The following is an 11658-nucleotide window of genomic DNA, read 5'->3' on the forward strand; positions in this document are numbered from 1 at the left end:
CTTCTTAGCACATTGAAATACTCCTCAGGTGCAGCTTTAAAGAAGAAAAAAGCATGGTCTGCAAGATGAAGGTGGAGGCAATTCACCAGAAATACAGTGGAAATGGAAAAGCATTCTCTTGATTTTTAGTTAGTGGCAAAAATGCCCGTTGAGGATGTTTTGCACTGCATGTGTTTATATATACACCCATTTGCAATCTGTGCACAAGTATAATTTTGTAAAATTAACATGCATCACAGCTAAAATTACACCCGTATTTTTTTTTCCGCAGAGAGATTTTGGATCTCAATAAAAATATGCATTAAAATGGCAATTATCCCAAATAATTATGGAGGCAAGTTTAGTTTTAAAATAAAGCGAAAGGTAGAATCCATTCTCATCGCAGTCAAGAAGCTACGCAGCCCTGACAGCCTCTCTGAGAAGCTGCTGATGGCAGAGAAGGTGGAAATTTTGAGCAAAGCAAAAACACCTGTTTGCCACGAGCGGCCAGTCCAGTACAGCGGCCATAACACAACGACTGCATGGGCAGTCTGAGATGCAGAGCGGGAAATTCCCCTCCTGTACTGAGCATGTGGCAGTTAACAGAACCCAGCCAATCAAATAAAAGATGACAACGCTGTGCATCAAAAGGTCCACCCACCACAGTAGAAATTACAAGGGAACTCTACATCTATCAAAAGGCAATAGGCTTTATTTTTCAATTAATTACATATTTATGCAACTACATCACCGACAGTTTTTATTGAAAGGAACTAATTTACAGCAAGGTATATCATGGAAAATGCACACTATAAGAAAATTTCAAAAAGGCACGTTCATCTTTAAAAGAGCGCTGAGTCAATTTTACAGGAGAGGACTCATAGAAGAGGCTGACTGATTTCAGGAATGAGAGTCATTCTTGGTCATTTCGCTGCGCTGGTGGTCCTTCCACTGTAGAATTTGTCTGGACAGCTCCTGTATGTCTGCAACCTGAGTCAAAAGCTGTGCCAGGACATTATCCTGAGAGGAGAGCGGCTTGTTAGTTTAATCATGTTTTTAATTAATGTAAACTGAGACGTTTACATTTTTTCTTCATTCGTCTATATAGTTGACCGTTTGTGGAAACGTTTTAGTTAAGCCCCACACCTCTCAAATAATACAATAGTAACATATATGTAAATCTATTTGAAATTCAGCAATTTAAAGTGCACTACAAATTTCTATGACTTTTGAATTGATAAGAATTATGTCTAAAAGTCACTAACATACATGACACAGCATTGGATTCCACTTCTTTATCAGGTCTTACCATTCTGGTCATCATGTGATTTATACTGGGAATCGTCCGAGTCGTCCTCATCTTGCTCTCCAAATTTTTGATCAAGTCGACTGCCATATCTATAAGCTCCACCACATACCTAAGAACAATTCATTAATAGTTATGTATTAAATTGTCTCTTGGGCATAATTTATAGTTGCATGTTCAAAACCACAAAGAGGGGTATGAAAATCACTCATTGACTATAAATACCTATTAAAACTAATATAAATAAATTTGTTCAAGTGTTCACCGGATATTTCTGCACACTACTTCTGTAAGGATAGTAACTGCTTAAAGAGGCAGTTCATCCCAAAATCAATAAAAATCATCAGACAGGCTATACTGCTATTTATGCATCTAGATTGTTGCGGTGTGAGCTGCTTAGTTTTGGTGATATCGGCTGCAGATGTGTCAGTCTTCTTTCAAATTCAGTGGGGCAGACTGGCACTCTTCCTGTAGTAATCAAAACACCAAAAACTCTTAACTCCACACACTACCCGGATCACCCAGCGATTCGAAAGAAAATAGTTCCTATGTAAAACTCCTCATTACAAGGCCTGTGGATTATTTTGAATAACTGGGTCATGATTTCTGGTGACTGTTGTTGAATCTTTTAAATTTATTTTTTGGTGCTTTAATCACCAAAGAAAAAATACCATTCAGCCCCATTATATGCGAGAGAAGACTGACCTTGGCAGTAAAAATATCTCCACAACTAAGCAGCTTTCACCACAACAATCTAGATCAGGCATGGCCAATCTTATCCGCAAAGGGCTGGTGTATATGCAGGATTTTGGGATAACCTTTAGGTCAGCTGTTCAAACCCAGGTGCAAGAACTCTTCAGCCAATCAATCACCTAATCAGTGATTTAATGAGTTCCAGCAAAAACCTGTACACACAGCAGCCCTTTCTGGGTAAGATGGCCTATCCCCGATCTAGATGGATAAAGAGCACTAGAGTTTATATGTTTTTTGGGGGGGGGGGGGTGTTACAGTCAGCTAGTAACCTGTTAGTGTTTAAACACAATCACACATTTGAAAAACATCTTCCAACCATTGCCCTACGCAAATTCAGTTATTGCTTTTTATGCTTTTAATTTAATGTTATGTTTATTTTTACCCTTTTGAGCAAGTCCATGAAGCAGGTGGAAAATGCATTTCACTACACACATGTACAGTGCATGCTTGTGTACGTGACAAAACTAGGAAAAACAGCACATATACAGGGATGCATATATGTTAGTAATAGACTGTGTCCAAAGCCTTCTGACTTCATGCACCTGTGCAGACTGGCCTCAACAGGCAGGTTTTGCTGGCACAAGGGCTTCATCAGCCTCTGCCGCAGGCTTGTCTGTTCGCGCAGAACCTCTTGGAGGTGGGATGTGAACTGCTGCAAGGCCGTGAACTTTTGACCTGCACAAATGGCAATGCCAGCAAGTTGGCCTTGGCACTTTGCCATTAACTACATCTGTAGATTATTAACCTCCTGGGTCCCAGGCTTTTGTTTGGTGTGCATGTTTTATTTCCTTTAGCTATTTGGGATTAGTAGGACCTCATAATCATAAAAACCAAACATTATTTTTTTGAACAATTAATAGTTTCGAACTAAAAATGATGTCCTTATATGAAGACGTAGGGTCTCAGGAGGTTAAAGGTTATATAATATCTTACTCACGTTAATGTTACACTTAACTAGTACACTTAATCAAATACATTTCACAATAGCCAGAAAACCATTTGTACTTACTGAGAAAGAAGCTGTGAGTCACATCTGCAGTCTCCTTCTCGAGCTTCAGCAGCTCAATCTCCAGTCTTTTCTACAGTATTCACAGTACAACTTAGGTGAATAAAATGTTTTAAAATAAGAAGGCAGTCAAACCTAAATGAAATTAAATACGCTTAATAGCATCATACATTATCAGTCTCACTGTTCATGTTTACAACTCGTTCAGCTTCCAGAAGGTGATGAGAAAATACATTCTTTTCTCTGGGAACTGCATCGAGATCTCCCTAAAAGAAATGGAGGAAAAAGGGCATTTTGAAACTCCATATGATATACAAGTTAATCAATACTCCTTATTTTGAAACGATCAAACTATGTGCCTAACCTGAGACAGAACTCCCGAGGCTACACATCTTGCTAAGACCTGGGCAGCAGGTGTCACAGAATAAGATACGGGGTCCCATGGATTCATTGTGGCAGTCAGCAACTGAAAAAGCGAACCGAGCCTTATTATACGGCAGCAAGAGGAAAAGAGTTATTTCTAACGCAGACACATTTATTAGTGTAACGGATTACAAAAAAGTTTTTTAAGTTTAAAGCGAAAGTTTACATATTATTAAAACACCTAACTATTTATTGTTTAATAAAAAGAAAAAAAGAAACATTCAAACGCAGCCCGCCTTCATCAGCGTTTATGATGACGTACATATTTTGCGACACTTTACGTCTAAGCAGGCCAAACGAGTCAAGGACTGATGCCATCGATAGATGAGCGTGTCTATCTTTATTCTGACATAACACATTACTACGATCCACCTAGAATAATCCTTACCTGTCAGAATAATATAATCTATGGTAATTCGTCTATTAACAACACTCATTGCTTTAAAGCATTAATTTGCTCCTGTTTCCCAATTTGGTCATCGGGGGACGGGGATCCCAGTAGTCCACGTTTTTGCTCCCTCCTAGCAAAGATATGAATTGCCTGACAGGGAGCTAGGAGTGAACAAAAACGTGGACCGTCTGTGGATTCCCAAAACCGTGATGGTAAACTTTAAAACTTTACACATTTTATCAGCACTAAATTGTCACATGTGCAGTTACAAAACAGAAAAAGAATACATAAAATGTGAGATTATAATTCACTGATAAATTTTATTTCCGTATTTTGGTAATCATGTTTAATGAAAATGATAAACATTATCGTCATCTTTTTACCTCCTGGGTATCATATGTAGTTTTGTCCTGCATAATAAAAGTTGTAAACACTTTTCGCGGAAATAAATATTAGGCTTGAACCGAAGCAACAAAGGCACTGATGTTCCTTCACAACTTCCACTCGCCAGATATCTGATTTCATTTGTTTTTTATTCTTCTTTTTTTTTTTTGATTGTCTCTATGGGCAAATAACGCATGAATAATTATTTTACGTTAATTTACTCAAAGTGGCATGATCGATGGCCAAGCGTGTACTACTGTTAGACTGTGGGTCTTAATCCCACTCCATGTTAATGTCTTTCCACGTTAATGCGCGTGCAACATGCGATTAGGTGAAATGGCGTCTCTAAACCTCTCATAGTATGTGCGACTGTGGGTCCCATAATTATCTCATCCATGGTGTCCCCACCCCGTGTTTTTCCTGGGATGGGCTCACGAAGTCTCGAATAAAAGCACTTACTTCCCCTTTAAATATACGCACAGCACGAGCTGAAACGCCGCGGACCAATAGGAGCACAGGAATCGGGTTAGGCCTCGGTCAGCTTTTGCAAAGCCAGGACCTAATGCACTTAGGGTTTTTAGGAGAAGTCAACTAGCGACTTATTTTCTCGTTTTTCTGAAATTTCAGTGTAAAACTCAAAAAGACTACATAAGCGCAGAATTTTCGTTTTAGTTTCATAGTCACTCATCGAGACTGTTGCTGGCTCGACGTAAGTAAACAACAACGCGTAATTATTTACTGCAGTGACAAGGAGATGGGCGAGCATGCTGTCATTTTTGTGGGAAACGTTAATTTTTTTTCGAGTAACATTTGCACGTATTTGTCTGTTTTTGATATTTGTCAGTGAAACTCCTGAACGTTGCGCTAAGTTCATATCGTTGTAAATTAACTTGACTTTTAAACGAACCGACTTAATTGTTAATGTTGGCTAACGCTTAGTCCTTTCAATAGAAGAAAACTTTTTAAGATGGCAATTTCTACCTTCATTGAAAACAAGTAACAGTGAAATCTTTATTCACTAGTCAGCCATCTTCTAGTAAATGGTAACACAGCAACCCCCGCCGTGACTACGAAATGTTTTAATTATTGCAACTTTATCTTCAATGTGAGGTAACTGGCTAGCTTGCATTACTTACGCAGTAGACGGTGGGGTTCGTCTGACTTTGTATAAATGTGCTTCTTGGTCAGCATTTTATGAACTTAAATTTGGAGCTGCAGATGCATTGTGAAAACAATGGGGAGGGGTTTAAAAAAACAAAAACGACGACGCATGAATAGCGATGAGGTCACATCAGTTGCTGCGTTCACGTGCGTCTGATTATAATAATGACACTTTATTAATCCCCGTGGGGAAATTCTCTTTTTGCCAACCCCCTCTTGCTGTCCATGACACACTGGCACATACAAAAGTGAGAGCAAGCTTGGCAGCGAATGGGCAGCACCTGCAGCAATGCCTATGGACCTGGGGGTTAAGTGGCTTGCTCAAGAGCCCATAGACGTGACTATACTGCCGAGGCCAGACTCAAATCAGCAACCTTCTGACCATAGCCATACAGGCTTAGCTGGCTGAGCCACACACTGCCCTTACATGTCCTTACTGAGCTTACATTGCACTAACCAGACATCAATCTTAAGAGGATGCGTTACTTTTCATAACCTCCCTCAGATGGGCATTGCAGCGGAGTGCTGGCTTCTGGGGAAACTTGGGGGAGGTAAACGGGTGCACTGAAGTGGGTGTGATCACACAGGTTGAGTGAGAAGCCGGCTCAGCAATGGGGAACAGTGCCCTCAAAGCTCACCTGGAGACCTCTCAGAAGACAGGAGTGTTCCAGCTGACAGGAAAAGGTCTTCCAGAGGTCAGACTTCCCACACTTTATCCTACACAGCTGAACTTATGGGTGACCTGTTTTAAAAGTCACTGCCCTGAGAAAATACATAGTTATAACTAACACAAAAACATTTTATATATATTGGTATTGTTTTTCTGTTACATGCTCATGCTTTTATTGTACCAATGCAAAATCAGCCCTGTTGGTTGAGATTCCTTTGGTGCCTGTTGATGTGATCTGTCACAAATTTGTTTTGAAGAACATGGACCATTGCCTTAACTGTTTGGCTGCTCTGGGTCTGAGTAATGTCCCTCTGATGTATTTCAGTTCCCAGAGGAGCTGCAGAGGTTGACCGGAAACCTCCGGACAGTAGATTTATCCAGCAACAAGATTGAAGCCCTTCCTGCTTTCATCGGCAGCTTTGCCCAGCTGAAGAGCCTCAGCATAAACAGTAACAGACTCAGTAAGTGTTTTGTACTTAAAGACAAGTGAACAAACTGTACTGTTCCTGCATACACACACTGGCCACTTTATTAGGTTCACCTTACTAGTACTGAGTTGGTCCCTCCTTTCCACCACATCCCAGAGGTGCTCTATTGGATTGAGATCTGGTGACTGTGAAGGGCATATGCGTACAGTGAACTCATTGTCATGTTTAAGAAACCAGTCTGATGATATGAGCTTTGTGACATGGTGCATTATCCTGCTGGAAGTAGCCATTACAAGCTGGATACACTGTGTTCATAATGGGATGGAAATGGTCAAAAACAAAACTCAGGTCGACTGTGGCATTTAATAATGCTCAATTAGTAATAAGGGGCCCAAAGCATGCCAAGAAAATATCCCCCACACTATTACATCACCACCAGCAGCCTGAATTGTTCTTACAAGGCTGAATGGATCCATGCTTTCATGATTACACTAAATTTTCGCCCTACTATCTGAATGTCACAGCAAAAATCAAGACTGATCTGACCAGCTACCATTTTTTTGTAATCTTCCATTGTCCAGTCCGGGCTTATTGTAGGCTCCGTTTCATGTTCTTACCTGACAGGGGAGGCAAATAGGGTCTGTACTACGAAACGGGGTTACTGGCTTGTCTGGGTAACTTGTCGGATTTAAGGTAGTCTGGGCAAAATGTAAGTGAACAAATATGAAGTCCATTTAAACTGTGGTACCTTAAATCCGACCCTGCTCCGTAGCACAGGCCACTGGTGTGGTCTGCTGCTGCTGTAGCCCAACTGCTTAAAGGTTCGACCTGCTATGCATTCAGAGATGCTGTTCTGCATACCTTTGTTGTAATGAGTGGCTATTTGAGTTATTGTTGTCTTTCTGTCACCTTGAACCAGTATGGCCATTCTTCTCTGACCTCTGCCATCAACAAGGCATTTTCTCCAGCTGGTCTTTTATTTTTTGGCTCATTCTCTGTAAACCATAGAGATAGCGGTGCATGAAAATCCCAGCTCAGCAATTTCTGAAATACTCATATCAGCCCATCTGGCACCAACAACCATGGCATTTTCAAAGTCACTTAATTCACCTTTCTTCCCTATTCTGGTGTTCGATGTGAACATTAACTGAAGCTTCTGACCTGTATCTGCATGATGTAATACATTGTACAGTTGACATATGATTGGCTGATTATGTATTTTCTACAATGAGCAGTTGAACAGGTGTACCTAGTAAAGTTGTGTGTGTGTGTGTGTGTGTGTGTGTGTGTGTGTGTGTGTGTATGTATATATATATATATATATATATATATATATATATATATACACATACACATACACACACACACACACTAATTTCTAAATACTGTATAGGGCAGTTCAGGCAGTCTCCAGGTTGTCTTTTAATCAAATTTGTTGATAAGTTGGAAACATACTGTACATACTTTTATTACTGTATAACAATTAACTACATACTGTACTGTACCTCAAGCCAACAAACTGCTGAAGCCGCCCAGTGTTTTCCTGAGCGTCACAAAGTAGTGTGTGTGTGCTTATTATGATTCATTGTATTTAACTCAAATTTTGTAGTTTGCTTTTTCTTTTCATTGTTTTATAATCATTTCATTTGTGAAATCGGTCGATGAAACGTAGTATGCTTTGCTTCTGTCTACTCAGCAATACTTCCAGAGGAAATTGGGAAGCTAAGGAAGCTGGAGACGCTGAACCTGAATGGGAACCAGCTGCATAGACTGCCAGCATCCATCGGACAGCTCAACTCACTGCGCACGTTCGGCCTCTCTGGAAACTGCTTCCGGGAGTTCCCTAGCAGCCTAGGTGCCCTGCGGCATCTGGACCTCCTGGATTTATCCAAGAACCAGATTAGCACAGTCCCTGCAGAGGTGGCTGCTCTGCAGGTCATAGAGATCAACCTGAACCAAAATCAGGTTGGCGATTTTTTTCTTGGAGGGAAGAACAGAACGCATGCAATGTGTGGAGATTGGAGCTGGTGAATAAAATTCTAGGACTGTCAAATGGAAAGTAACAGGGATCGCCTTACCTCATCTTTGATGATTTAGTCTGGTGCTTTGTGGCTAGAAGTGAAGTCCTCTATTGTCTAATATCATCTTGTTTTGCTGTCAAGTTCTGTGACTGCCCACCATTCTAATGGGTAGATTCAAAGCACGTGACTGTGAGGGATGTTAAAGTTTTTTTGTTTTTTTTTTTAATTGTGAAGTATCTTCTTTAGCTTACCAGAGTAAATTGAAAATGCATTTAGTGTTCTGCCTGTTTCCCCCCCCCCCTCCTCCTCTGTGGGCTAGATCTCCATGGTATCCTCAGAGCTCTGTGGCTGCCCCCGGCTGAAAGTGCTCAGGCTGGAGGAGAACTGCCTGGAGCTTTCCTCCATCCCCACGTCCATCCTCAGAGACTCCCAGGTGTCACTCCTGTCACTGGAGGGCAACCTATTTGAGATGAAGAAGTTACGAGACCTGGAGGGATACGACAAGGTGAGCCGCTTGGACCGACGACTTCACAGCTCAGTGATGCCAGACAAGATGCAAGAGGTTTATTCGTCATGTACACATACATCATGTAGTGGAATGTGACCCTGGCCACTCCGAGCAGCTGTGCATGATAACAAATATAGAGAGAAAAAATAAGGAAAGATAATATAAGATATAAAAATATATGAAATGTTCAGCTGTACATAAGTTATAGGTAAGATGTATTTTGCTGTGCAATATATGATGGTAGTTTGTTTTTGATGACTCTGCAATTTTCGGGTTCAACAAAAGGACAGCTACACGTACTAAAAATAGATTAAGATGTTATTTTGGGACCGTTAAACAAGATTTTAATTAAATGTCACAACTACTACAGCAGAAAGGAGATGGTATTAGAAAACAGAATATGTACATAAACTAGAAGTGATGAGTTCCTGTTTTGTAAAATTAAAAGCATTTAATCAACGCAAAAGTATTGTTTCCGTGATTAAATAGTTTATCCACCTGTCTCTTCTTCTTTACCTTAAATTTAGTTAATAAATGCAGTTTACATTCAAACACATTACACATCATTCTGAGTAAACACACCAAAGGGAAATCAGAGAATCCCAATTTGCTCCTTCTGGTTAAATGTTTACGAAGGTAGTAGCAGTCCCTGGGGTTGGTAGAGTGAGAGCTTTAACTGGAGTAGAACTACAGTCAGGCGTAGAACACTGAGAGGAATGAACGTCAATCCCAGTTCAGGGTTCATAGTCGGATAGGCTCTGGATCCCCCGCAACCCTTAATAAGGCGAGCGGTTAGAGAAAATGGATGGATGGCATGTTTTTGATGTCAGACTGGTGGGGTAGGTGACGATACCTGAAATACTTAAATTTGTGGTTTTAAACAACTGCCAAAAATCCATCCTGACTTAACTTCCTGTTGACAGTGTATAGTGTCTTTTTAAAGTATAATGTTAATACTGTTTACGGTGATGTTAATACTGTTTCTTTTTTGCTGCCTTGTTGCTTTCTCCACTAAGACTCTATCTCTGTCCCACAGTACATGGAGCGTTTCACTGCTACCAAGAAGAAGTTTACCTGAAGCGGCCAGGGCTCCCTGTGTGTCTGGTGGCTGATCGTTCCCACTGCACAAAGACGGGGCTCTTTGCCGTGATTTCCGCAGCCCCGCCTGGTGCCCAACAGCTAGATCTGAGAGGAGGACTGCTTTTACACTCCTAGTGGCTCTTTGCAGCTCCCCAGCCCCCTCTTGTGGCCCCGGATTTCACTACAGCATTGTATGCCTCATGAATGGGATGCTTTTTGGATTTTCTTTGCCCCATGCAAGAACTTATTTTGATGATAGGCCTGTGACTGACTAGGGATACTATGGTTCAAGTCATTTAATGAGCACAGATTACTTGCAAGGTGTGCATGTCGAGCCTTTTAAATTACTTTGTAAATACTTTTATCAAGTATTGAAAGATTTATTTCTTTCATTGCGGTTAGCTGGTTCAGCATTACTGCCACCTAAGAATTTATAAATTGCCTTGATTGTATAATTTCTTTTGAGTGGTTTATATAAAAGGGAGTCACAGTACTGTTGTATGATTATAATAACCATAACATGCAGCTTTTACAAGTTTTGTATTTTGTCTTATCACCATAATAACTGACAACATTAAAGCCATGATTTCCCAGGGAAAATGTCATTACAGCAGAAGGCAACAAATAAGTATTGTCAGTGTAATGGAGTGCTCAGTGAAATGTCTATTACATAGCAATATGTGTTCTGCATTCTGTAATCAGGAGGTCTACATTCTAAGGCCTGATTAAAGGCAGAATACATGGAACTTTATTCTGAAGGGGTCTGAAGATCTACTGCTGAAATGATGGTAATTTATATAAATATGTATAAATGAAGGCCCAAAATGAGACTAGGGTTTTATTATGTAAAGCTGGTGGTTTGGTTTTCTTGGAATGACATTTGTGTTGTGCAGACTGAAACAAGCAAAGATGTTCATGTCTAATTCAGTTACCTTCAATTCTAGCAGTACATAGTATGTTTAAATATTTAATAACTATTTATTTTACTGCCATGTTCAAGGACCAGAGTACATCTGAACTGCCTTTATATACTCGTAATGCAAAAGCCACGAGTCCAGAATAGGTTTGGCAACTCTTGGATGAAACTAGGATTTCAGTGAAAGTGAGAGCGGTCCACTGTCCCATTCCTGTAGTTATTCAAAATGACTGCTGTAACTTTGAACTCCTAAATATTGGGTTATTTATTTAGTGGTGTGTATATCTGGGGAAAAATACATTTAATGTTTTTCTGCTTGTTTTATTCTGCTGAAATTGAATCAGTGTAAATTAAAACCAATATCATCCAATGTGTAGTAGGCCTTACTATTTTGTATGCCCTCATAAAAGAGAGCGGCTCTAATATTTAAAGTCACTGATCAAGGATTAAGAAGTGTATCACTGATATTCCAGCTGTTTTTTTGTCTTTTTTTCTCAGAAGTACTGTATGAGGTAACCATGGTTTTAATGGTAGATGTGGGGGGGGGGATGCTTTTGGAATTGCGGAGTAAGACTAACGCTATTGCCCAGGTAAAAATAAACAGGTAAAACATCGCAAGGGCTTGTTTAATG

General features: G+C 40.2%; 2 protein-coding genes across 6 annotated transcripts; one reads left to right on the forward strand and one right to left on the reverse strand.

Annotated features, from left to right (window-relative positions):
* Nucleotides 1-671: 671 nt before the first annotated feature.
* haus2 (HAUS augmin like complex subunit 2) lies at nucleotides 672-5541 on the reverse strand. 4 transcript variants are annotated; one of them, XM_023828520.2, is made up of 7 exons: nucleotides 5379-5541; nucleotides 3409-3510; nucleotides 3215-3310; nucleotides 3048-3117; nucleotides 2581-2713; nucleotides 1289-1397; nucleotides 672-999 (listed from the first exon to the last, which is right to left on the reverse strand). In XM_023828520.2, the coding sequence occupies exons 2-7, from the start codon at nucleotides 3493-3495 to the stop codon at nucleotides 880-882; spliced, it is 615 nt and encodes a 204-aa protein (XP_023684288.1). In that variant the 5' UTR covers nucleotides 3496-3510; nucleotides 5379-5541; the 3' UTR covers nucleotides 672-879. The 4 variants fall into 4 exon arrangements, with proteins under 4 accessions (XP_023684288.1, XP_023684287.1, XP_023684289.1 ...); XM_023828519.2 differs by lacking the exon at nucleotides 5379-5541 and adding an exon at nucleotides 4242-4337; XM_023828521.2 differs by lacking the exon at nucleotides 5379-5541 and adding an exon at nucleotides 3730-3827.
* lrrc57 (leucine rich repeat containing 57) lies at nucleotides 4009-11640 on the forward strand. 2 transcript variants are annotated; one of them, XM_023828518.2, is made up of 6 exons: nucleotides 4009-4070; nucleotides 5991-6098; nucleotides 6399-6534; nucleotides 8198-8466; nucleotides 8842-9027; nucleotides 10067-11640. In XM_023828518.2, the coding sequence occupies exons 2-6, from the start codon at nucleotides 6015-6017 to the stop codon at nucleotides 10106-10108; spliced, it is 717 nt and encodes a 238-aa protein (XP_023684286.1). In that variant the 5' UTR covers nucleotides 4009-4070; nucleotides 5991-6014; the 3' UTR covers nucleotides 10109-11640. The 2 variants fall into 2 exon arrangements, with proteins under 2 accessions (XP_023684286.1, XP_023684285.1); XM_023828517.2 differs by lacking the exon at nucleotides 4009-4070 and adding an exon at nucleotides 4704-4951.
* Nucleotides 11641-11658: the final 18 nt, after the last annotated feature.

Source organism: Paramormyrops kingsleyae, chromosome 14, assembly GCF_048594095.1.
Source record: "Paramormyrops kingsleyae isolate MSU_618 chromosome 14, PKINGS_0.4, whole genome shotgun sequence".
In the NCBI taxonomy this organism is placed as follows: domain Eukaryota; kingdom Metazoa; phylum Chordata; class Actinopteri; order Osteoglossiformes; family Mormyridae; genus Paramormyrops; species Paramormyrops kingsleyae.